This window comes from Brachyistius frenatus, unplaced genomic scaffold, assembly GCF_029030835.1.
Source record: "Brachyistius frenatus isolate BFR_SWC_R1_liver_20210118 unplaced genomic scaffold, ASM2903083v1 Contig_19, whole genome shotgun sequence".
Taxonomy (NCBI): domain Eukaryota; kingdom Metazoa; phylum Chordata; class Actinopteri; family Embiotocidae; genus Brachyistius; species Brachyistius frenatus.
This window is the reverse complement of record NW_027210618.1, coordinates 1593997-1619419: the sequence shown is the minus strand read 5'-3', so window position 1 is coordinate 1619419 and position 25423 is coordinate 1593997. Positions and strand designations below refer to the sequence as shown.

The 25423-nt window shown below is 41.7% G+C and overlaps 1 protein-coding gene across 2 annotated transcripts in view; it reads right to left on the bottom strand.

Annotated features, from left to right (window-relative positions):
* The window catches only part of tmem117 (transmembrane protein 117), a 41637-nt gene that overhangs the window by 3533 nt on the left and 12681 nt on the right, over positions 1-25423 (bottom strand). The window contains exons 3-7 of one of the 2 annotated variants that reach the window (XM_069695266.1): positions 20561-20693; positions 10017-10116; positions 6469-6566; positions 4562-4721; positions 740-869 (exon numbers count right to left, since the gene is read on the bottom strand). In XM_069695266.1, the coding sequence (XP_069551367.1) occupies positions 740-869; positions 4562-4721; positions 6469-6566; positions 10017-10116; positions 20561-20693 (621 nt within the window). The remainder of the gene's footprint in view (positions 1-739; positions 870-4561; positions 4722-6468; positions 6567-10016; positions 10117-20560; positions 20694-25423) is intronic. The other variant, XM_069695267.1, reaches the window with a different exon arrangement.

Below are 25423 nucleotides of genomic sequence, written 5' to 3'. Positions count from 1 at the left end.
TATATTACCATAAGACAGCCATCTCCCCAGGTTGACTGATCGCAGGCAGATGTCTCCGCGGGTAAATGTGACTCCGCTCCCTTCCTTTCTCTAAGATATGATGTTAATAAGCTTTTAGTAAAACCAATCACGTAGCGCCAGAGCTATTTCCATAATGCTTGATGGATATGCGATGCATTAAGGTTAACAACCTTTCGTGAATCACTGAGCGTTTGAACAGCTTAACATTTAGCTCGGGAACATTGGTTTTGCCTTCTCTTGATGGTTGTGAGTGGCCGTGTGCACGCGGCGGCACAAAACGGAGAAACCAAGAAGACGGTTTCAAATGGGAAATATACTCGTCAGCTGAGAACATTACGGCGCAGAGATGTAAAAGATGATGAGACAAGCGTCTCGCACTACAGCGAGGAACACAAAGAACAGGGTCGAAGCGGCGCCGACACCTGCGCGCCCCATCAGCTACACATGTACTATAAATGGTCACTGTGGTTTTACCAACAAACTCTTCCCCACAGAGACGAACGAGGAAAACTAGAGCAGCCACAGCAGGTTTGGTATTCTCAATTCAATTCAAAAATAGGACAAAGTGATGTCTCCCTCATGGATATTTTTTATTTCTTTCTGCCACTTAATCAGTTTAAGACTGTGTAGAGCTACTTCGAAAATATAGAGGTACTCCTCATGAACCAGTGAGATGACCCTGTTCTTTGTCTGCAGCAGCAGCTGCGGCTGGCTGTACCTGTGATATGAATGTGGTACTCCTCTTTAAAGATACGCTTGCAGACAGGAAGCTTGACCTTCACGTGCGTTGTTGACATTCCGGGTAGATTCATATCCAGGTCACCCATGAAGTGGGGGAACTCCCAGTCCTGAAACACACACACACACACACACACACACACACACACACACACACACACACACACACACACACACACACACACACACACACACACACACACACACACACACACACACACACACACACACACCAGGTCATATACATTTAGCTTGCAATTGTGATGCTGATGGAATTTGAACCCATTTAAATAACACACTGACATGACAAATGTCAGCCATGTATTCTGCTTTATTGGATGTTGCCCACTTCACCGAAGTCTCTCATATTCGCTGATGTTAAGTCTCTGCGGAGTCTCTTCATACACTGACTGGAGGTCAAACATGGTGCTAGCTGTTGTAAGCTCCAGAGTACCCTGTGTGTTTACAGGCTCGTGGAGTGCACTCCTGTGCGCTAGGATTTCAACATGTCAAAATATATCAACAGGCAGCCCAAACTGACATTTAGAAGCTGCATATACTGTACCCTGTGGTGTCACTTAGCTTTTGTTTGTTTGTTTTACTCGTATGTGGATATATTTGGTGGTTAGTGGCTTTTAAAGAAGAGTCGTCACTATTTATACAGAGAACAGATAATATGATTAATATATTACAAGTCAAGCCAGATTTATTTATATGGCACATTCAAACACAACAGTGGTTGACCAAAGTGCTGCACATCATTAAACAGAACTAAAACAGTCAGATAGACTTCATCATAAGAAGAAATAAGCAACGACAACAATTGAATAAAAAAATCAAAGGCAAGATTAAGCCAATGCAAAGCACATAGAAGCAGTAAATACGGGAGGTTGATGTGGAAAACCCAGTGAAAATAAATAGTTTTTTAAACAGGTTTTGAACACTGGTATATAGGCTGAGGACCTCAAGGCCCGGTCAGTTTAGATGTAGGAACAACTAGAGCAGCTGGTCAGAAGACCTGAGTGAGCAGCATGAGGTATAGGGCTGCAACAGGTCGGACAGATTGGCACGCTTAATCATTTACATACAAACAGTAACATTTTGAAATTAATCCTACACCGGACAGGTAGATGATGTACATAAATATCGTAAGAAAATGTCAAAAATGTACTGTTTGTAGCTTGTTTGTGCAGTCAGGAGTAACTTTGTAACATCTCCCTTACAGAAAAACCACATGAATTTCACATGTGCCAAAACTCATGTGACCACATACACGTGATTGTGCACATGTGAAACATGTATTTTTCCCATGGCCCATGGTCATTTTCATGGTGCAGTGTGTTAAGTCCATGTAGATTTCCATGTGAAAAACTTTTTCACATGTTTTCCTCATGTTATATGTTGCAACATGTGGTAAATGTGTCATATATGTGATCACAGGAGGGTTCCCATGTGAAAAACATGGTTTTTTTTCAGTGAGGGCAGGTACTAGAGATGGTTCCTTTAGTGAAAAAGCCAACGCCTGTAATTGAACATAAATGTCGTTGATGCTTTATTTTACAGTAGATCTTCTATACGATGTCTTCTTAGCGTATCTAAAAATGTCTGTGAACTTATGGAACTGTAATTAGTTACTTTGCATTATGAAAACATGTAGTTCAAACTATAAAAACAGATGAATCTAATGAAAACCAAACAGAGAGTGATGAAGAGTAAAATTAAGATGTTTTAAAAACGTTTCTTTCTACTGCGGTGTTTTAATCATCTCACAAATTAGCTTTTGTCATCACTACTAGAGAAAAAAACAACACATAATTTTAGATCAGCTAGGTTTCCCTTTGATTCATGTTATTTGCGCAGAGTGTGTTGCTGCATGACATTACTGCATGTCTGAGTTCACTATATTGTCATGTGGTCCAGTGTCTTCTGTGCCAATATCTGAGGAGCATAAGAGCTTGATGATAGCCCCTTAGATAGTAATTAAGTGCGTCTTCCATGGCTGCAGTGTCTGTAGCACTAACAGGCATGGCATTTAAACCTCCCTCCCACAAAATAATGAGCATCTATGACAAATACAGGACGCCTAAACTGCAAGGGTCTATCAGCATATCTTCCAAATGTGTATGTGCATATACACAGAGGACAAAGATGTCTGGCATTCAGCTTGTAAAAATGCAGAGAAACAGCACAATTAAACACAAAACTATAAAGAAAAAAAGAGTAAAACACTGCCTGGAGGCAAATCCAGATAGGTCATTAATTGGGGCATTAATTAGTTTGAGAACAACACCACCCATCTTTTCTCATGGAGGTGTGAGATTAACTGTGGCGCTGTTCCAAGATGGAGGTGAATGAAGCTGTTGGGAGGGCTGTGGCGGCTGAATTTTTATTGACTGGTGGAACGTAGTGACAGCTGCCGATGCATGGGGCCCTGTAACGGCATGCGGTAACTCAACTCATAAATAACTGTAGTAAATGTGCTTGCTGTACACTGGGCAGAAAATGAGAAGGGCCCTTCGTAAACAAATCACGGCGAGTGGGGAATGATGTACCGCCGGGTAACGGAGAGAGTGTCGCGGGTCCAGACCGGCTTGGGGAGTCAAACGGAGATGTCAAAATAGGTAATTCATTCCACATGAGGTCCGTGACTAGAAACAGGAAGTGATGCAGATGAGAAGCTGGAAAAGCTGGCCTTAGCAGGACGCCAGCATCTTTGTGAGGAAACGCTTACTTAGTGAAAGCCGAGCTCGTTCTATGTATCTGCATAATCACAATAATTGTGGAAATGAGAAAAAGACCACAGTGTGCAGTAATTACAGGCCAGAAGACTTCCTTGAAATAATGAATTGTTTCAACAACTAAGTCTAAACATCACTTTGAGTAGAGTTGTTCTAATACATATTACCATGGGAATTATAATGCTCTCCTCGTTAGGCTGCTGTGGAGTGGTATAATTGTAACCGTCCAAGATGTCCTCTAATGCAATTGGCTCTTTGTAATTAGCGTAATAAACAGAGTAGAACCGTATATTTAGGTGATACCAAATATTGGTTTCGGAGCGTGTCCTCTAATACCGGCTAATAAGGCCTGGTGAAATGCCTTCATTAGGCATTTGAAGGAACTGTGTGGAATTAAGCTCGCAGTCAAACCACATGATTGACCTGTGGCTCTGGCTCAAACGAAAAAAACCTAAAAAAAACATATTTTCCTCAGCACAAAGTTATGTGGTTTATTTTTCCCAGACAAACACATTTGCATATTCATGACCACTGACACAGGCATTATTGATGTACACTCTCCTGTGGGAGGGAGGACATTGGGTAGGTGGGGAGGGGGGGAGGAGGGGAGTGAGAGAAAAACTCCAATTTTGTGAGTCATCATTAAAGGAAATAAACGAAGCTCATAGGGGAGGAGAGGGTGAGTTCATGGCTGAGGTCTGGGAAGAGAGGGATGGAGAGACTGAAGGATAAGAGATGTAAAAGAGTAAACAACAGTTTATATATCTATATATATATATATATACTCTTGCTCTGTATATATATATATATATATATATATATATATGTGTGTGTGGGTGTATGTGTTTGTGTGTGTGTGCGTTTGTGTCTGTGCCAACTGAGAGTGATATCAAACACCCCTCTCGCTGCTCTGTGCCGCAGTGCCCCATTGATGAATAGGGGAAGTGGGATGGGGATGGGGGGGGGGGTGGCAAGATGGGTAGCAGAGTAAGCCAAGAGACGTCCCCCCCCCTCCCCCCATCCCCCTTTTTTTCCCTTTAATTGGCCACAAGGGAGCAGTCTACCTGCATGACAATGAGAAGGTCGAAGACCAAGATAAAGGAGGCGAGGAAGGCTCTGGAGACCTCATCGCTGGGCAGGAAGCCTCGGTTCAGGTTGTCCCAGCTGATCCAGTCGGTACTGATGACCAGAACCACCAGCGATGTCAGAGAGAAGAGCACTGACCTGCAGGAGAGAGGAGGAGGAAAAGGAGGAGGTGGAGAGGAGAGGAGAGGAGAGGAGAGGAGAGGAGAGGAGAGGAGAGGAGAGGAGAGGAGAGGAGAGGAGAGGAGAGGAGAGGAGAGGAGAGGAAGAGGAAGAAAAATAAAGAAAGGAGGGATAAAAGAAAAGGGAGAACAGGAACAGGAAGGAAAAATAAAGGTAAGAAAGGAAAAATAAAGATGGAAAGGAGATAGAAGGGGAAAAAAAAGGTGGGAAAGAAAGGAGAAATCTATGAATAATGAACATTTAATAGACCAACAAACATTTAAAGATAATTTCTAAACCATGGAATTAATAATGTGTTGAACAACACTTTTTTTACTAAAGTTTGATAAATGGCTCACAGGAAGATGAATGCGCTCAGACGAAAACTGTGTCTGTCTGTGGATGTAGAGACAATTTAATTTAATTTAACTCTGCTGCAGACATTTATTCATGTATTTACATATTTAACATTAGTCAAAATATAAAATTTACCTTCTGAATTTCTTTTATTCTTGCAGACTCAGAATTTTGTTGGTGTCACATTGCTGCAATTCTGCAGTCAGTGTTTGCTGGAAAATTTCTCAGCCATGTGAAGAAAGGCGCAGTCATTTAGTATTATTCTCCACTGTGTATTTTGTCTCAATGTCACCCGGCGATTATTGTGCTGTTGTGTGCACACGTCGGTTGGCTGCACTGCAGATAGTGACTGCCAGCTCATATCCCATTTCAACTGTTTGGGAGATATATTTTGAGGGTTTTTATTATTCCACAGTGGGATTCTTTTTCCTCAGCATGGCCGAATTTTTGGCACAGCTCTTTACAATTTCGCCACGGCCCCATCGGCGCATATTGACAAGACGTACCCAGCAGCGCATTTTATCAATCACATTTGAAGCTCTGAATTTCAAACGATGGCTCGTCAAATCTGGCATTGATTGTGATAGTGCGAAGCGGATAAAATGAAGGGCTGCAGAAAAGTCACAGAACAAATCGTTGGCTTGCATTCTAATCGCAGGTGAATCAATCCCGCCAAAGGAAAAGTTAAACACCCTCCACACTCTCTTTGAAGTGATGTCTTGAGCTGTCCATGTGTACGTATCAAACACATGTCAGGCTGTTTCTTCATCGGTCCTTCACCCCTCACTATGACCCTACAATGAACCACAGGGGAAGGCGTTCGCATGTCGTATTTGAATGACAATTACATCACCGTATCTGACTGACAGCACTGAGCCACTTTGGTGAATGAACACCGCTGGGACCGCGCGCTGCTGATGTAATACATCTGAACAGGGAGTGGTTCTACTTGGCTGTCGAGTAATAGGCATATCAGACATGGTTTGCAGCATTTGTTTAGCAGTTATTTCAGGGTCACAGCTTGTGGTACGAGTAAGTAAAAGGCAGGGCCACAGCTCGCCCCGCGACCTTGCAGTGTCCATTGATTTCCCCCCTGTTCTTCTAATTAAAGGTGCTGACACTGAGTGAGGGAAGATTAACACGGCTATTGACTGCGTGTAACCCTGCAACGGGCTGGAGAGACCACATAACACACACATATGCACACACACACACACACACACACACACACACAAATCTATAGAACATCATACGAATATATATAATGCATTTTAGCAAGATAGAAGAGAAATTGGTCTGAAAAATTGTATGCTGCCAAAGATAGACATGGTTTCACAGACATTATCTTCAGTGTAATTAAAAGACATACCAGAAGAGGACAATTCTGTTGTTGCCTCGTTTCCAGAACTTTCTGGCAGCTTTTCCCCAGTCTGGGTAGTTCTGGTCCTGGAGCATCATGTCGGTCACCTGTGGAAAGCACAACCCAAATATAATTGTTTATTTCCTTAAGAAGATGAACACTGACGACGATAAAGGGGGAAAGAGCTAGGTTCGCTTAGCAGAAAGAATAGAGTCAAGGAGGAAATAGCGAGCCTGGCAAAATACTGCTTCCAGCATCTGTAAAGCTCAATAATTAACACATTACATTGGGCTTTTACAACAACAAAAAAGTGTAAAAATGACATGGTGTGGTTTTTATGGGCTTATTCTTGAATATTTCATGGCCATTTAAAGTATCTTTGGTTTTAGGAATTGTACGAATTCAAAAAATAAAATGAATTTATTAATTTGTGAACTTCAGAGGGGCTGTTATTAGTGGGAAAATCTTTTTTTTTTTTTTAAACCTTTGAAAGAGCTAAGCTAACTATTTCCCAATGCATTCAGGCTTCGTGCTAAGCTAAGCTAACCTCCTCCTATGTAGCTTTACTTTAGGCTATTGGACAAACACAAGAGTGGCATCACTCTTCTTATCTCACTCGGCAAGGAAGCAAAAAGTGCACTTCCTTCAATATTCCTTTGATGGAAATCTCAAAGCTATATGATGAAATTGTGTTTTAGACAACAGAGGTTTAACCCCCCCCCCCAAAAAATATGGGGAATCCGATGAAAATGTTTGGTTTTATTTTGGTGTGGAAGAACCTGATTGGCTGTGAACCCCATCAAACAGAGCAGGGAGAAACTTGACTTTAAACTGTGAGCTGTTTCTCGTCACCGAACAACAATTCTCTGATCTCATTCAATCTACCAATGGAAGCAAATCCCTGCGATCAGATCCTGAAATAAGTTTAAGTGGCTTCTCAGTGCCCATAGTTTTGGAATTATGTGCTCAACATATACGTCGACATACTTCATGTGCAGAAATCCACCAACAAGTGGACAAACAAATAATTAGCATTTCCTACATGACAATGTTCATCTACTAGAATTCCTTATCCCACCTCCAGGTTCATTGTTACATTTAAATGATACACATGCTAACCACTGTTAAATAATAAATAGTGCTGCATTACACAGCGTTACAAACACGTGACTCTACGGGTATTTCATTTGAAATGGTGAATAATTCATGCTGAATAACACTTCATCTGTGATGAAATAATAATAAGGATGTGATTACCTTCAAACATATTGGTTTGTTTCATTATTAATGCTGTGTTTGTACCAGTTGCGGGTAATATTTTCACACTGTCATCTTTAATGTCATTAAAAGTCAAATCTGTGGGAGATTTTCTTACATGCATGCAAAGTTGCGTCAGAGAGCATTTTACACACGAGTATAAAAATTCCCACTATATTCTTTATCTGGAGCCGCTGCAGAGGCAAGGTCAGTCCGTCAATAAAGCGCCTCACTGCAGATAGTGTAGCTTGTGCTGGAAAAAGGAATTGAAATGGGGAATCTATGAGATGTGTCTGGCGTTGCAGCATTTCAAAAACAGACACTTCCTGTCCAGTCATCGAGTGAAGACACGCGGCAAATCTGCTATGCGGAGGAGACACAGAGGTCATCTTCAAAGTGCCTTGTTGAATTAATCGAATGTAAAAAAAAGTCCTGTGAGTGATTTCTAGAATCAGCACTTTGCCTTGGCTAACTTTTTCTCTCACTCTCACACACACACACACACACACACACACACACACACACACACACACACACACACACACACACACACACACACACACACACACACACACACACACACACACACACACACACACACATCTCTGTCTCCCTGTTTCACCTTCTCATTCACTGCTTCCCCCGGCTCTCTTCCGACCAGACTTGTACATTTCCCTTTCCCCTTCACCTCTGTTTCTTACTTCTCACCTCCCTCCTCCTCCTTTTCCTCCTCCTCCTCCTCCTGCTCCTCATCATACTATTCTTCTGTCTCTCCTTCCACCCGCTCTCTCTTTCTCTGCAGTATGTACTGTGGAATACTAATGTGGCCGGTGAGGGAGCTTGTCAGGTTGTCTCAGCTGTCTGCATGCCGGTGTCAGAGCCCCACTCCTCCCACCACAGGTAGTCCACTCCCGCTGGAGCTCTCCTCCTCTTTTTATGTTGACAAATGAACAGATGTAGGTTTCTCCTCCAATATACTGTATCCCTCCCTGTGCACCTATTGTTTCCTCTGACCCTCCTTAGATCACAGCTGCATGTTACTCTGAGGATTTGGTAGCAGGTTGAACTGAATTAGTGTGAAAGGCTGTACTGTAACTGTGTGCCTTATAATGGGAGGATACACTTGACCTAGAAACTAGATGAGTGTGTGAAGAATGGCTTCACCATGTATCTTGATTCCATGTGGTCATAAATACGGTTTTGATAAACTGAGGACTTGAACTAAATACATGGGTAAAAGTAGCTAGACTTGCAGCCCTGCAAGGCTTATTGCAGAGTGGATCAATAAATGCTATTCCTCTATTTTGTACCATCAGTGGGGCAAAGTATTTGAAGTTTGGCATTGTTACAAACTAGTTAATTCAGAAGTCTGATGTGGAGACAGTCAAGATGGCTATATGATTGCAGTTGGTCAAATGTGGGTTAAATACAACATATCCATTAAATGTGGTTGATGGGCATCCATGTAGGTTTACTTTTTCAGGTACTTCCACATTATTGTGCACCAAGTCAGATATATTGGAGTTATAAAAAGAGAAACCTTTGTCCTGTTGGCACTAAATAAAGTGTTTGGATTTGCCCTACGGAGACCATAAATTTGTCATTAACCATATCATGCTGCTAGCATGGTGAAATAGATTTCTGCCTCTGCCAAGGAGATTAGGTTCCCGGTGCAGTGTGTTTGTTTGTTTGTCAGCAGGATCAGAGAAAAACTACCGGCCCAAATTTCATGAAGGGTGTAGCATGGGTCAAGAAGGAACCCTTTAAATTTTGGAGCAGATGTATGAATTACTTTTGCTAAACATCTTAAAATCCAGTATGGCAGTAAAGTTCAATAGCGATAAAACATAGGCCATGCTAGAAAAAATATGACTCCGTGTCACAATCCACATTCACAGGTATCAGTAATCCACAGGGATACACATGTTATGGCTCAAACTCTATATAGTAAGTAGTCGTTATGGAGCACTAGGGGACAGTGGTTTCATAGTTGAGAACCAGAACCAGTACAGCAGCTGAGATGCGAGGCAAGTGTATTTTGACATAATGTACGAGTTTTGTAAACATATGCAGACATATATTACTTGTGGATGCAGATTTAAATATCATAGAAGAGTGGACTATTGGCCTTGACTCAGGTTTGCTCTCTCCATGTGTCCTTCTACAAGGGTCGGGCGAAGGGGTATGGGATGTGCAGAATGTTATCCTTATACTGCAGAGTTAAAATTTGAATGTCTGTTTTTCACTTTCAGAAATGCAACTTATCAAATATAAAGTGCACACAAGTGTTAGATTCTCACCATCCAAGCAGTTACAAAATCTCCCATCCATGTCCCCACTGCAGCAATCTTCATAAAACTCTCATTCCTGATGCCCATGTATTCTGTCACCATGTGAGGCCTGCAAGGGAAGAAGACCAACAGTGAAAAGGACATCAAAAATATCGTATATGTTATGAAAGTAGTGAAGGAAAGCAGAAAGGAAGGAGGCAAAATGACTGACAAAAATAGCCAAGAGGGAAAAGGAGAAAATGGTCACTGTCGCTAAGTATCATGACGCAGAGTCAATCAATATCAATCTAATCCTGTGAAAACAATGAGTGGTGGCTCTACCTTCCTTAAAGCCCTCAGGATTGAAAACAATTTACGCCAGTGCAATGGAATTTCTGCAGCATTGCCACTTTTATTTGGTCCTGCAGTGTTTGGCAAATTATCCATTTGTTTAGCAAATTTGTCTGGTGTCTCGTTGACTACAAATCAGTTTGTGTGTCAAAATCAGTGTCATCCCGATGTGGTCCCTCCCATTAACTACCGGATTTGAGTGAGCTCAGTTAACACATGCAGCAGCACAGGAGCAAAACATAAGAGTAGGCCGCGACACACCATTAGAGAAACAATCTCGCATTGTATCTGATAAGAAATGACATGCTTTCTTTGGAGTCCTAGTTACGCTATTCATCTCTGTACAGTAGGAGAAGATGACAAGCTTTTGTTCGGCACCGCAACTCCCCCCCCCCACACACACACACACACACACACACACACACACACACACACACACACACACACACACACACACACACACACACACACACACACCACATCACTCCATTTTCTCCAGGTAATAGCACAGGGAGGGAGGAAAAGTGGGTCAGTCGCCTCCTCTATGAGACTTGCCAGAGAGAGGAGGAGAACAGAGGGGAGCGAGGAGGCCTGTTTGATCTCCTGGCAGCCAATGTCTTAGAAGCCGGGTGGAGCAGGTGGGCGCCCATCACTTCCCCCTCCAGCCCCGTCTCACCTCCAACAGGTCACACTCATGAATATAATAGATGGCGATGGAGAGGGCTCTGGCTGTGCTTTCAAAGGGTCATATTTGAAGTCAATGGTTCCATTTGTCTTTGTTTTCTCCGGTCATTTTCTGGCCACAAGTAAAAACCAATAACAATGTTTTCTGTTGCACAGAAGGAACGAGAAAATGTTGCCTGCAACATTACTGGTGCATAGTTTATTTCCAGTACAGAGGTTTCCCCATGATTTTCATTTTCATCTTTCAGTGAAAGTTCCACTTGGCGTGCTGTTCACTTTGTAAATGAGTCACTGTCACACAAGTCTAAACAAAGCAGTCGTTCAAGCTATTAGTTACCGCAGCCGATTGAATAGGTGTTCATTTCTAATTAATGCTAATTGCTAAAGTCTTTTCACATTGTGCGAGTCCAGATCTGAAAAGCATCAGCAAGTACAATCATGATTAATTGTGGCAGGTCAGTGACCCAAAATGTTTTCAACTACCTGCTTCCTGCAACAGTGCAGGAAATATTCTTCCCTGGGAGAAACAAGCATAACTCATGTGTCATCAATGCAGCATGCATTTAAGGGATCTGACAGGATTTTATTGACGAAAATGTGCAGCACTGCAGGTGACGTATTGCCTCACTTAAACCCGCAAATAAAACGGCCTTGATTGGAATGGCGATTTATATGTGCATTAAGTCGGTAAGACAGTCGGTGGCTTGGCAAGGCTGCAGTTACCAAGGGGATCCCTTTAGGAGTCATTTACCCACCGCAAAATTCTAATCGATACTTCTGCAAATGCTGTCTGGCACCACACGCGAGGCTTTAAATCTAAAAAACAACCCTGCTGCCAACCCCTGCCCTTCTCACATATTTAATTGAGCAAATGTTACCCCTCCACCGAAAGAGAGTTTTTTTTTCCTCTTGCAGAGCACCTATGATGAGTTTGGGGACTCTTCGCACTGTATGATCAGAGGCAGAACTCTCTGACTTATTCATGCTGACTGAAAATTTAATGGCCTTTAGAGCCGGATGACCTAATGAGAGAATTCAGTGTAGTGGAACATCAGTACAGTAGCACCATGAATAATCAACCCTAAAATGGCTCCCGTGGCTTAATCGCAGAGCCAGTTGCGATGTCGGTGCCAGCACGGCTGGCTCGGCCAGCTTTGACCCTCTGTGGAATGTTATCAGGTTTCCCACACTTGTTCAGACATAATATTCAAGGGCATTTCAATGCCTTTCCAGCTTGTCTTGTTCTATCACATCCGAGAAATTACAATTTCTTGCTACAAAGGGTACGGAGTTATAGAATTATGAGTTTGGACGTTACCCCTGTTTGACTTTAGCCAGTAAAACATTTTAACTGTTGCATTAACATGGTCGTCTGCACCAACATTGTTTTTTCTTTGGTGCTAAGCAGTCAGTGTGATGTTTTTGAAATTGTTCAGAAATAAACTTATAAAGTTTGAGTTTCTAAAGATCAATTTCTTGGTATGTTCAGCTCTCACTGCTAATGATCACACCACAATTCTGCCGTATCTATTGACCTCAGTCAAACTTGTGCTTTTTTCAACATAAAATGGATAACCTGTGCACTTGTTTTTTTCCCCTCTGTGATTATGTTATGAATATTCAATATTGGTCTACATCATGTTATAATAGAGCTGGATTTATTTAAATATTATGGTTTACTGACTTTCAGTAGAAACAATGAGATGCTACATGATGGTTATAATCACAGCTTTTTAATAAAGTGTAGCAATAAATAAAAAGGCATTGTTACAATTTCTCTAAGCTGACACTTATATCTTAAATTCACTTTGATTGACCAACCCTTTGATATTCACTTTGCAGTACTGCAAAAAAACAAAACAAAAAAACAAATATTCACATTTAATAAGGTGGAACCAGCAAATGTTTTGCTATTTTGCATTAAAGGAAGCTTGAACAATTGATTGATTAATTATTTGACACGATATTAGTTTTGTATGATGTTTTATAGACATTTGTCGTGACATCATGATGTTAGTATCACACAAACATTAAATTCATAGTGTTTGGTCCAAGCCAGAGATAAATGTATTCTTAAGAAGAAAACTCCTTTAGATGTGTAACTACCATAGCCACATGAAACCACATGTTTTTACCATGAAAGGAGACTCTTAGTGATGGAGGGTCCCTGTAAAGGTCCTATAAAGGTACAATTTTCCCATTTCATCAACAATCCACACAGCAGCATTGTGCCCAAACCCTTTTTGCAATGTCATACTCTACTATAAAGCAAACACGTTCTTCCTATAAAGAGTCCCCAATTTAAAGTGAACTTTTTTTTTTTTTTTACGTTATAATTATATTTTTATCAAAGTTCCAAGTAAAGGATTTCCAAGGCCCATGGGAGCTCTGATGATTGAGGTTATAAAACAGCATGCTGAGGGAGTTTTCACTACCCTGACTCATCAAATACCCTCATTTCTATTAAGTTTTTCACTGTCCACTTGGACGTATACCTTCATGCTGGATTTTATAAACTTGTTTTCTTTGTCAGACAGCCAGTGATTTAGTGACTGTCATAACCGGGTGACCTCTCATGCCCTGTAAAGGCTGGACTCATTCAAAACATTAATTGCGACCTTGGCTGGCTGCACATTGAAATGCATTGCCTGTCTCCTCCCTGTGCACTACAGTACCTAACGTTGTATTTACAGTATACAACGGTGAGCAGCACTGCTTACCAGGGAGCATAAAGCTGTCAAAACAGACTCTCTTCACTATCACTATAACCTCTCCCAAGGCAACTTAATACTTCAATCTCAATTCGTCACTCAGCGCTGAATCACCTACGTATTGTATTAAACTGGCTAGAGATTGAGTCCTTTAGTCCTTATCATTCCCCTGGCTCAGGATTGGGAGTCGGTATCATTGGGCAATATCATGGACAGCACCGTATCGGGTCCTTCCATTAGGACAGAAAGGTCTGAAATGGGTCTCCATGTACCTTCCCTATAGTGTGCATGCACACTAACATTTCCAACAAGTCCTACAAATTAAAAGACAAAATGTGTTTATTGAACAACACATAATGAGGCATAACATGTGACAATGCTACAACGCTTCTGTATAAGGTTCATGTTTTGTTGCCCCATCGATCAAATTTGTTGGTATGAAATAATGTCAGCCGACTTCCTGCTTTGCTACCAAAATTCATAATTACAGTTACTTGAGCGTTTTGAAGTATCCTGAGTATGTTTTGCTCCAGTAAGACAAGATAATCCATGAACACACCCACGTATCAAACGTGATGTTTCTATAAATATCTCAGTGGTAGTACAGCTCAGAAATGTGGTTTAAATCTTGCCAGAATCTGGAGAGTCTCTGTTTCCTGTTTCATAAAATGGTGAGGTCGTACGACACTCACAACCTGTGCTAGGAGGCTTAGAAGAGAGTTAGACGGCATTTCAACTGCGTCTCACCGTGCGTAATTGACCATTTACATACAGTGTGTAACTAACAAATGGACACACAGGAAATCCATAAAGTCTCACACATCCCTTTGCAAACTGGTGACTTTTCATTCAGTCAGCATCAGAGAAGAATGGCTAAGAAGTTTATAGCTGCTAAGGTTTCTGCAGTAGTTTTGGAAAGTAGCAAAGAGAATGGTGGACCTTCAGAGTCTCAGGTGTTTGAATTGTTGTGTGTGGGGGATCTGGAATAGGAAAAGAGAAAGGGAGTGAGAATTTTCTGTCAATGTACTTTGCAGTTAAACACATTCAGCATCTGTCCAGCAGCAGTGGACAGTTGAAAACAGTGATGATGCATTGTAAATATCTTTATTCGGTGTGATAGTAATTATTTGATTTGAAAAAAAAAAAAACTGTTGTAATGCTCATTATTCATTTCACACAACCCTTAAAACTTGATGTGAAGTATGAAGTCATTGTTCAGTCCCATTTTATTTCAGTCTCTAATATTTGGTGAAAATAGAGACAGAAAACTCTATTATCTACAAAAGTAGAAAAAGATACTTCTTTATCTACTTTTCTTTCCATATGCTCCACTACTTTTGTAAACCAAAGACTTAGATAAAGTAATTTTAACTATTCAAACAATTTGTCCACATGAGTAAAAAGGGATATTTTCACTAGAGATTTGAACAGTTTCTCAAATCGAAATTTCAACTTTTCAGCATTTGGGTCAAATTACCTCTTTACACATTGCCCTAGGTCAAATGGGTACTTAATTACAGAGATAGCTGAGATTGTCCTGAAAATTCTGATATGAAAACCATGGGTATTATATTAAGGATATGTAAAAATCTAGAGATGTTCACTGGTGCATGTTAGACTCAAGTCCCGTTGATGACTACACACACAGCTAATGCAGCGGATAAATATTGCCGCTTGCATCATCCATTACTGGTAATAAGATGGAGAAGCTAAATCCAGCAAAGCTGCAGCAGAGTCGAAGAAGTCAGAGATCAAAGTGATTTCGACCTCAGCTGTTAAGTCAGTAGGTACAAAAGTTCAAGACACACGTGAAACAAAGGCAATGAGAAATGTGCATAATATTACAATCTTATAAAAATGGAAATGAGTAACCAGCTTTCACCAGAGTCCATGTAAACATCATATCTCATACGTAATACAATCAAAGAAGGGGGATGACTCACAGCCTGGATACTGAATGCTTGTAAAATATTAATTTAAAGGTACCCTGAATATTTTCATCTTTACACATGTGGACACACACACACACACACACACACACACACACACATGACCTAAAAATACACAACAATTAATGCAACAACAACATGCAAAGCTTTCAACCAATGAAACTAAAATTTACCTGAGCTATTAATTACTATTATTTAGCAGAAGGAGGAGACAACACTAAACGGCATGGTATAGTAATGCGGTATAACACACAAAAACAAACATGCACAGACAATGTCCTGCAGCAGCACCCCTCCTCATCTTTCCCATACACACACTTTCACACGTCTCTAATATAATATACCTGATATATATTCCCAGTTGTCACACACCGCTGCCAAGGTTAAAATGTTTATTGTTTACACCTATTTCTCAACATGTGACAGTGACATATGAGGAGGACGGCAGCCACCGCTGGCGCTCCTCCCTTCTGTCCCAGAAAACAGCAGGATAATAAGACCAGAGAAAATGACCGACCTCACTGCTTCATATACACACAGGCTGTTTCAGAGATATTCTGACAAGAGGACTATATGACTGTGGAGGGAAAAATGTGCTCCAACTAAACACTCATTAAATATGTACAACAATGAGTCCTGTTTTCAGATACCAACAAAATGGGTGAAAGACAGAAGGATAGACAGATTTGCTCAGATTTGGGCAAAGGAAAAGATAAATTAATTTAAGAAATGTACTCTGATTTGTAACTGAAACAGGTTATAACAAAGTCTTAAAAGTGTTTCCAGCAATGTCCTAAATAAGGTGTTGTCCCAAATCTTATAAAATAAAAAAATAAAAAAATTATTTCATTGATTTCATTGGTCATTTTCATAATACACCAATGAGACACATTTGTTTTCTCAGTTTATCAACTGCTCTGCAAATTCTCAAGCGATAAAAAAAAATACAATCAAAATCAGAAAAGTTATTTAATTATCAAAATCAAAATGCAGATTTTCTACTTTTAAAAATGAGTTTCAACTTTGATGTTATCATCCAACTTGGCTAATACACCAAAATTATGGCGAAAAGAAAACGAGTCAATCCAGCCAATTAAATAATTACAATACACAGTAATGGGGTTACTAACATCTTTTAATACTAGAATCCTATTATGCCATGAGAGCACAACACTGCAACTTAAGAAAATACCTGCAAATAGACAAAACACAAGCAAAATAAAAAAAATATATATATATATATCTTTACCAATTTAAAAACATGCACGGCAAAATTTCAAAATTCTGCAAAGTGAGAAAATAGACAGACTTGTTATTTACACATTTCAGCATGAAGTACAGAGCAGCTCATAGAGCCCATTGTTAGAAAGACGCTGCAGTATCATAGGCATTTGTCCCATGTGTAATTGCATGCAACAGGAGGCATCTGCATACCACAACATGCTATTTATTTAGCCTTTTGTCCATGGTATTACCCCCAGCTTAGTGCCAGACAAGCAAACAGACAGACGAGGGGGACTAGCATGCATGCAGCATAAAGGATCATGGTAAAAAAAAAAAAAAAAAAAAAAGACAAATACACTGATACAGTGGGGTCTAATCCCACTCAGGATAACGCTGTAGTCAAATGTCACACCCAACACTCCCTGCTCCCCAATAAAGATATCCACGACTGCAAACCTCCCCCCAGCCCTCCTGAACTTCCACTGCACAGTTTACACCTCCCCCCACCATCCTGACACTCACCCATCTATTTCTATCATGGATAACAAACAGAAGAAGTATAGATGTCATTTTACAGCTTTAATGTCCCTGTCCCACTCCAGCTCCCAATTAGATCACCACAAGCTCCTTTGCTCCCTCCACCTTCGCACACTTTACCTCCCCCTTTCTCTAAATTAGTCATGATTAATGTGTGCACCACGCATTGGGCCGTCTTAATTAAATAACACCATCTAATTAGGGCCTGATTTCGGCTGGTAATGGCGCCGTAAAATGGCGGAATGGGATTGTGCGGCGTGACAGAACATTCATGAAGCCCGTCAAACTCCCTGGGCGGTCACACTCCCCTGGTTTCACACAAACAGCCCCCTCCTAATCTGACAGTTACATTAAAATGCAAATAGCCCAGATGTGAGGGTTTGGTAACAAGTGTGGATTACAGCTCCCAGGGAGCCACCATGGACCGGGTTTCCCCCCCACATGACATAATCCAGGTAACAGGTTTGATAGCTGTTGACCGAGAAGTGGCTGTTTAAATATTGGCTAACACGCTGTTGGACATGTGTAAGATTACACAGTCTGGAAATCTCTTTGAGCTGAGTGATAATGGTGCTGATGAATCCATTTTACATGACTAATCATGAATAAATACTTGTCATCCAAAAAGATATACAATCTCTTATCAGTGATTGTTTGCTGTCCTGATGGCACCGTTTATCTTCTTTCCTTGTGGATGTATCCCTGGTTTTAATTAAATCAAGCTCAAGACCGACTGAAAGGTCACAGAAAATTAAAGCATATTAATGAGCTCAGGGCACGCGCAGCATACAGCATCAGGTCAGGGAGACAGCAGGGGCACAGACACCAACACCCCCTCCTGCCTTGCCTCACCCCACACACACACACACACACACACACACACACAAACACACACACACACACACACACACACACACACACACACACACACACACACACACACACACACACACACACACATTCTCTCTCCCACATACATATCCCTGCAATTTGAGCGAGGTGCGAGACGTGAACAATATGTGGTGTGTGTGTGTGTGTGTGTGTGTGTGTGTGTGTGTGTGTGTGTGTGTGTGTGTGTGTGTGTGTGTGTGTGTGTGTGTGTGTGTGTGTGTGTGTGTGTGTGTGTGTGTGTGTGTGTGTGGACACCCCGTCTAGCCACCAGAAGAGCATCCCCCCGCAGTGCACCATCATGGCCAGATGTCAAAGCCGGCGAACCCGGGCCAAAATACCTTCCCTTTAAAAAACCTTTGGCAGTAATAATGCCTAACACCGGCTTGTTCATTCAGTGCAAATGAAAAGGGAAAACAGCATTCATTCCCACAGAGGGGCAGCTGCAGCCACAAAGGGATATTGTACTTTTCCTTTTGGCTGTGGCAAAAGGAGAAAACTACAACAGCCGTGCCGTTGGGTGTGAGGAAACCGGTGAAGGACTGGGTGGGAGGTTGAAAATAGGGTTTGGACATAGATCAAAAGACTTAAGTTTCACTGCATCATCAGGGCTTGAGCACACCGCACCCCCTCCTCTCCCAGCCTCCATCACCTTTTCGCTCACTCAGCTGCCTCCACGCTATCGCAGCCCCGAGCCCCGAGGTTTTTCCGAGGGAGCGTCCTGGCAGAGTGTGAACATTGCTCTTACATGTCGGTCTTGAACAGAGATGTGAACACTAATGGTTTTTGGCAGGGCCCGGGTCCTCAGTGGACACACTGTTGGAGCAGAAAGAAAACAAGCGGGAAAAAGAGGGACAAGGGGGCGGGGCGGGTAGGGGTGCAGAACAGGACCAGGTGTCTTGGCAGGGCCGAGTTCACTCGCTTTACAACAGCACCATCTGTCTTTACAGCACTGAATAAACTGATGCTGTACGCGCATCCAGAGCAAACAATTCACCGATGGGTTTTCGTGTTGTGTCAGCTTGAGTAATTGTTTAATAGGCCGCTGCTTTTTATATGTGGACAATTGATGCAGCTAATATATGCAGGGGATGTGTGACATGGACATCTTAGATGGAAATAAATGATATGTTCTGTCTCTCAAAATGTCTGAGTTACTCATTATTTTCCTCTAAGAAGCATCCACATGTCATCTAATGAAGGCAGTTAAAGCATGTACTGACGAACAAAAGAGAGACAATTTTCTTGACATTTCAAGGCTGAAGCACGAGGCAGTGAGAAAAAGGAATTCTCTTTGTGACAGATGCACTCAGGGCAACTGCAAATGTAACTTTTCCCTGAGCAAGCAACATTCATCGTCTCAGCGGACCTGCCCCTCTGCTCAGCCGCTCGCTTCCTTTTTCTCGGCCAACTAGAGAGAGCGAACAAGATGGATGCCGGTGTCACCATGCCGGCCAGAGTGACAGATGGGCTGATTATACAAACTCATCCCTCTGGCCATAGAAAAACACAACACCTTTCCTGCTAGCTAACAGCCTTCATCTGCCTGCACCTTATGGATAGTTGAAGCTTGTTAATATGGAAAAACAGCATTGCATGGACAGATCCCATTACAGCCCTGGCCTCCCTCTTGACAGCTTGTACCTGAAAAGACACCTGCCATACAGATTGTTTTCTTTTTTTTTTTTACAGCCCAAACACACAAAGTGGTAAATCACCTCGCTGCGACCTCGTGTTTGGCTGGCTGGCTTCAAGGGCATGTTTTCCTTCCTCGAGATGGACACATTGCAAATGCGTAAACGGATTCCTGTCACTGGCTTGATGTGTGGGTGTCAGGCTCTGCTGTGCACCGTGGTTTCTCAGCAGGTAAGCTGGGGCAGCCGCAGCAACAACAACAAAAAACAAGGGCCAAGACTCAGAGACATGGCAAAAATCTTTTGGTTTTGAGTCAGAGAGGTGTCACAGAAATAAGTCAAGATCATGGGAGAATAAGTGCAGGTGCTGAAGGTGATCTTTCAGGATTAACCACCCTCCCCTTGCCTTCCCCTACCTGTGATTTAAAGTCTGGGTTGATTAATCAGACTGGTATCGAGTCTCTGTTCAAGCGAGACGTTTAGATCAATCACGCCAGCCAAAGGGGAGCACACTGTGGCTCTAACAAATGGGAAGCACAGAATGGGGGAATGGGGGGCACAGAGAGAGAGAGAGAGAGAGAGATTGAATGTCTTACTCCATGCTCCCAGCCATCAGCAGGAAAAGGTTGTAGATGTGTGAGAAGATGAAGAGGAAGAGGATGGTGCTGAAGAACATGGTCATCCAGGAGCCATGATCCTCGCGGAACATTTTCAGGCGCAGGTATCGACCTAAAGGGAGCATGACAAGGACACTGCTGTCAGTGGCGCTTCAAACAGCATGTCAACCTGCTAACATGTGTGGCCACCAAAATGAAGATGAAAGTAAATAAATTAGTCACAGAGATCAATAATGTCCTCCTCTGTCAGACACGTGCCCTTTCGACGCTGAAATTAAGATGAAAGACCACTTTGAGGTGGCACTTCCACGACCCTCAAGTAATTGTCTTTTGCTGACCAATTTAAACTGTCACCATTTCATCATCAACACAAAATATTCTACACGGACACCATTTTATATCAGTTGAACACCGTCAGTGGTAGCGCGTTTGTGTTTCACGATGCAAGTTCTGCATGATTAGAGAAATTATTCAAACATTTGTGACCTGTGGTGTTTTGTTTTTTTATACAGTCCTGGCTTGGAATCAAATTATGGAGAAATATCTGTCTGGCAGAGCATGAGATTGATTCGGATACGCAGCCTTCTGCACAGAATACATAATCAAACAAGCTTGTCCTCTGGTGGCAGGGCTCAGCCGAACTCATGAAGAAAACAAGGTGTATCACACCGCTGTGGCTTGTTGTTGTGCCTCGAAAAGTCTACATTCTGGCTGATCTTCATGACAGACAGACAAAATATTTATGCCTTTAAATCAAGAGTGGGATGAAAAAGCCTTTCGTAACTACAGTATAAATTACTGACAGACCTGGAAAATACTACGTGTGGCGCAATTAGACATGCATAATGTAATTGCACAACAGCTGTCACGTCCTTGATCCACCTCCCACATTGCTCATGTAACAGAAGCAATGTACTTTGTACATTTCGGGTGTCTGTTACCACCATCGAAAAGCAGACACGAGTCAAATGAGTGTTGAATAAAATAAATTCCACTTAAATGCAAGTAAGGAGACTCTTTGTCACATTTGACCCGTGAGACTCTTGACAAAAATATCCATAGGCTACTTAAGGAGGAAGAGTGTGTCATCTACTAATCACAGGGTTGTTGGTTTGAGTCCCAGTTAGCTCCCCTCCTGTCCACATCCCGGAGTGTCCTTGGCCAAAAGCCCCAGAGCCCTGTGTGGGAGCTCGCTGCCATCAGTGTGTGAGTGACCAAGTGAACGAGATACAAATTGTAAAGCACTCTGGATAAAAGCTCTAAACAAATGCAAGCCATTTTCGTTTTTGGTGGCCGACCCCATTACAGCTGGTCCCAGCACAACAGCTACTCAGAACATCAAGAGGAATATGAGGGGACACATCTCAATGCCATTGTAATAGTAGACAACAAACATCAGTCAATAAATAATTCCTACTGAAAAATGTCCACTGTAACACATATGTAACATGAGTGTGTTTAGAATCCAGGTCCAAGTCAAGATAACCCTGATGGCATCACTATCACATCGTCTGTGATTCCCAGCTCACATTCCCAGCTCCCTCCAAAGCCACAGACGATATGATACAACCAGGCTGACAGACGTAGCCATGATGAGAAAATTGAACCATGTGAAAAACTGGTGGAGTGCCACTTTAAATTACACAGCAATAGAGAGAACACTTCAGAGTATGTGACGGTCAGTTTATAATTTTGAGTCCTTGTGGTGAACATCAACCCTCAACAGCTTCAGGGTTACTCAACTGAGTGTTAATTAACAAGTCACTCTGAGTAAGCTTGGCTTCACAACTCAGCTAAACAACTATTTCCAGTACTTATTACATATTGCTCACACACACACACACACACACACACACACACACACACACACACACACACACACACACACACACACTCTCTCTCTCTCTCTCTCTCTCTCTCGCTGCCTCATCTCTGTGAGCTGTGATCCTCTGCCAGAGGCGGCCATCTTCCCAGGAACAACTCTTTGTTTTTCTCTCCTCCAGCTCAGTCAGCGTCCCTTTGAGTTACAGCTCCTCGGAGAGCTCATTGTGTTTGTGTACACACACACATACACACACTCAAACACAGCCAGAGAGACAGCAAAGCAGAATGCTCCATTTATTTTCCCATTACAGCCTGGCTGGTTTACTCTCCAATAGTTTTACATGCTGCTCAATCTCTGCTTGCTCACTCTTAGCTTTTTCTGCTGTGCACATAAAAAAAAAAAGAAAAAAAAAAGATGTTGAGAGTCCTGAGGAGAGGAAGATTTTTGCTGAATTAATAATGAATAATGAATGAAACCCCTGCTGAGAGTTCAGATATACAAATAAACCCCTAATTATATTAAACAATTATATCAAAATGTGATTATTTACTTATTTCGAGCTATAGAAGAGAAAACAAACTTGAATGTTCCTTTGATGGCGATATTCAAACTTTTGGGGGGTTGAAGCAAAAGCAAGGAGGCCTGGTGTGAGGCCACACCATACGTCTAGTTCTGTGGTATTTCAGGGCTCATCACAGTTGCATAATTGAATTGACTTGCATGGGTGAACTTAATTGCCTCCAGTGCCAATGAGCCCTGGCTTAGATGTAGATGCACAGTGTGTATCGGCAGATCTGACTTTTAAAGCAGCACGCCACGCCGTCGAACACGGCCGCCCTCTCACAGCCTATGTGGGCCGGATTTAACTAGAGGGTGATTTAAGAATATTCCGCCAAGCCGTTTGAGTCACCGCGCCTCCCTACAGTGGAGGACCCCGATAAGGAGTGATTCATGAGCACTGTCTACTGCCAGGCTCGGCCCAGCAGGGGACAACAACAACAACAGCACACATGGACAAAGCAGGAGACCGCACACACACACACACACACTGACACACACAAATACAGGCATAAATACGAGAGGGAGACACTTGTTATCTCTTTCCTACTCTCACAGCAAGCACAGCAACAAGCTGGTGAATTACACAGGAGTGCAATTACATTTTGAACACTAATTAAGAGTATTTACAGTATCACTCCTCTAAAGACATTTATACAGCTCTGTTTGGGATGAGATCATCTCCACATTTGCTCAACTCGTTTCTACATGAAAGACGTAGTTGTGTCTCCATCTACTGGTGACACACAGACACTACACAGATGTGTAGCACTAGGAAACACCCTCTACACACATTAACACATCTTTTAGGCACAACGTTGTTGTTTTTTTATCAACAGGCCACATCTTGTGCTACCAAGGTACCTCGAACTATGTCTTTGTTTAGTTTGTACAAACTAAGCTTGAATACCATGTGACTGTGAATTCAGTGCAAGTAGTCACAGTTAGTTGCATCTGTAGAAAGACAGTCCAGGCGTTTCTTCTATTTTGTCCTCATAATTCATATCAATGAGGTTTTTGCTACAAAACACATACTTCTCACCATAATGCAATGCAGTTCAAAAAATGTTGTTCTATAAAAAATATTTTAAAGTAAAATCAATATCTTTCTGAACCAGAAACAAAAAATGTGCATTAAAACCATTGTCAAGGTCATATGTTGCAGGACTGTTGTATTATACTGCATTGGTTACAGCTAGGTGTTTCTACTGTAATAAAGTAACTACTGAGAGTTCAAATTTACAGTCATTTTTTATTGCATCAATATTTCTAATAATTCTAATTCAGTCCAGATTGTCTGAGGCAGTCAAGGCATTCAAATTGCTGACTTTATGGTTACTTGTCTGCTCTTCTGTCTGCTAATTCCAGGAAGTGCTCAGGTTATAAAATCAGAAGATTTATAGCAGTAATCCACTTACAGATGAAACACAACCAGTAAAAACTAGAAGAAAACGTCAGTCATACACGTGCACTGGCAGAAGTGGACAAGCAATTATCCAAGATGTAGTTTAATCCACCGTTTACTGTATTGCACACATCACACACGGAGCAGTCTCACAGGTAAAGCAGTGCTCACGGCTCCAGGCAGATGAGAAGCACACAGCTGGTGGAGCAGGAGTGAAGGCAGCCTGAGATGTGATCACAGTCTCCATTCATCATGATACTGCTCTTCAACAGCAACAAGTCTGACACCACTAAAGGAGATAAGCAAATCTGAATCTGAAATACTTTTTATCAGTAAGCATGATTTAATATTAATGAGTAACAATATTTTACATAAGGTTTATCAGACTTTCAGATTAAGCTAAAATGCAAATTCACCTTTATTTTATTTAATTTATTCTAATTTCCTATTATGAATGTAGTATAGCAGCACTTAACATCTCCACAATATATTGTGCTTTTCTGAATTTATCACTTAGTGAAGCTGTGTGGTGAATATTCCAGTGGGATTTACACATTTGAAACACAAAAATGACCATAACACAACCATAAAACTTTGCCTTTCATCCCTCTCAGTGGGTACTAAAAGTTAGACACAGGAGACATTGTTAAGACCTGCTCACCTGAAGAAAATGAATGTGTTATCTCTGATTAGGTGGGCTGACATAGTTGTTCCGGTTGCATTGTTCACAGCAGACAGTCAAGCATTCACTTCCTAGGTTTGCTGGTGAAGCTCAGAGACTATGGAGACAACTACTGTAAATATAGAGCGCCCTGGTAGAGAGAGTGGGCAGACACAGCTTACTCTCTGAGAGCAGGACTTAATGGTAAAGTCAATAAAACAGACCTAAACTAATCTGGGAGTCATTAAAATCTTAAAAAAATATAAAGATGCTGCATTTCATATTACCATAAGGTATACAGTAAATTGCCTAAATTCCAGAAAGTAGATGATATAAAGTGTAATGATTTACAAATACTACATGGTGTTTGACATGACATTTTATTTTAATCTT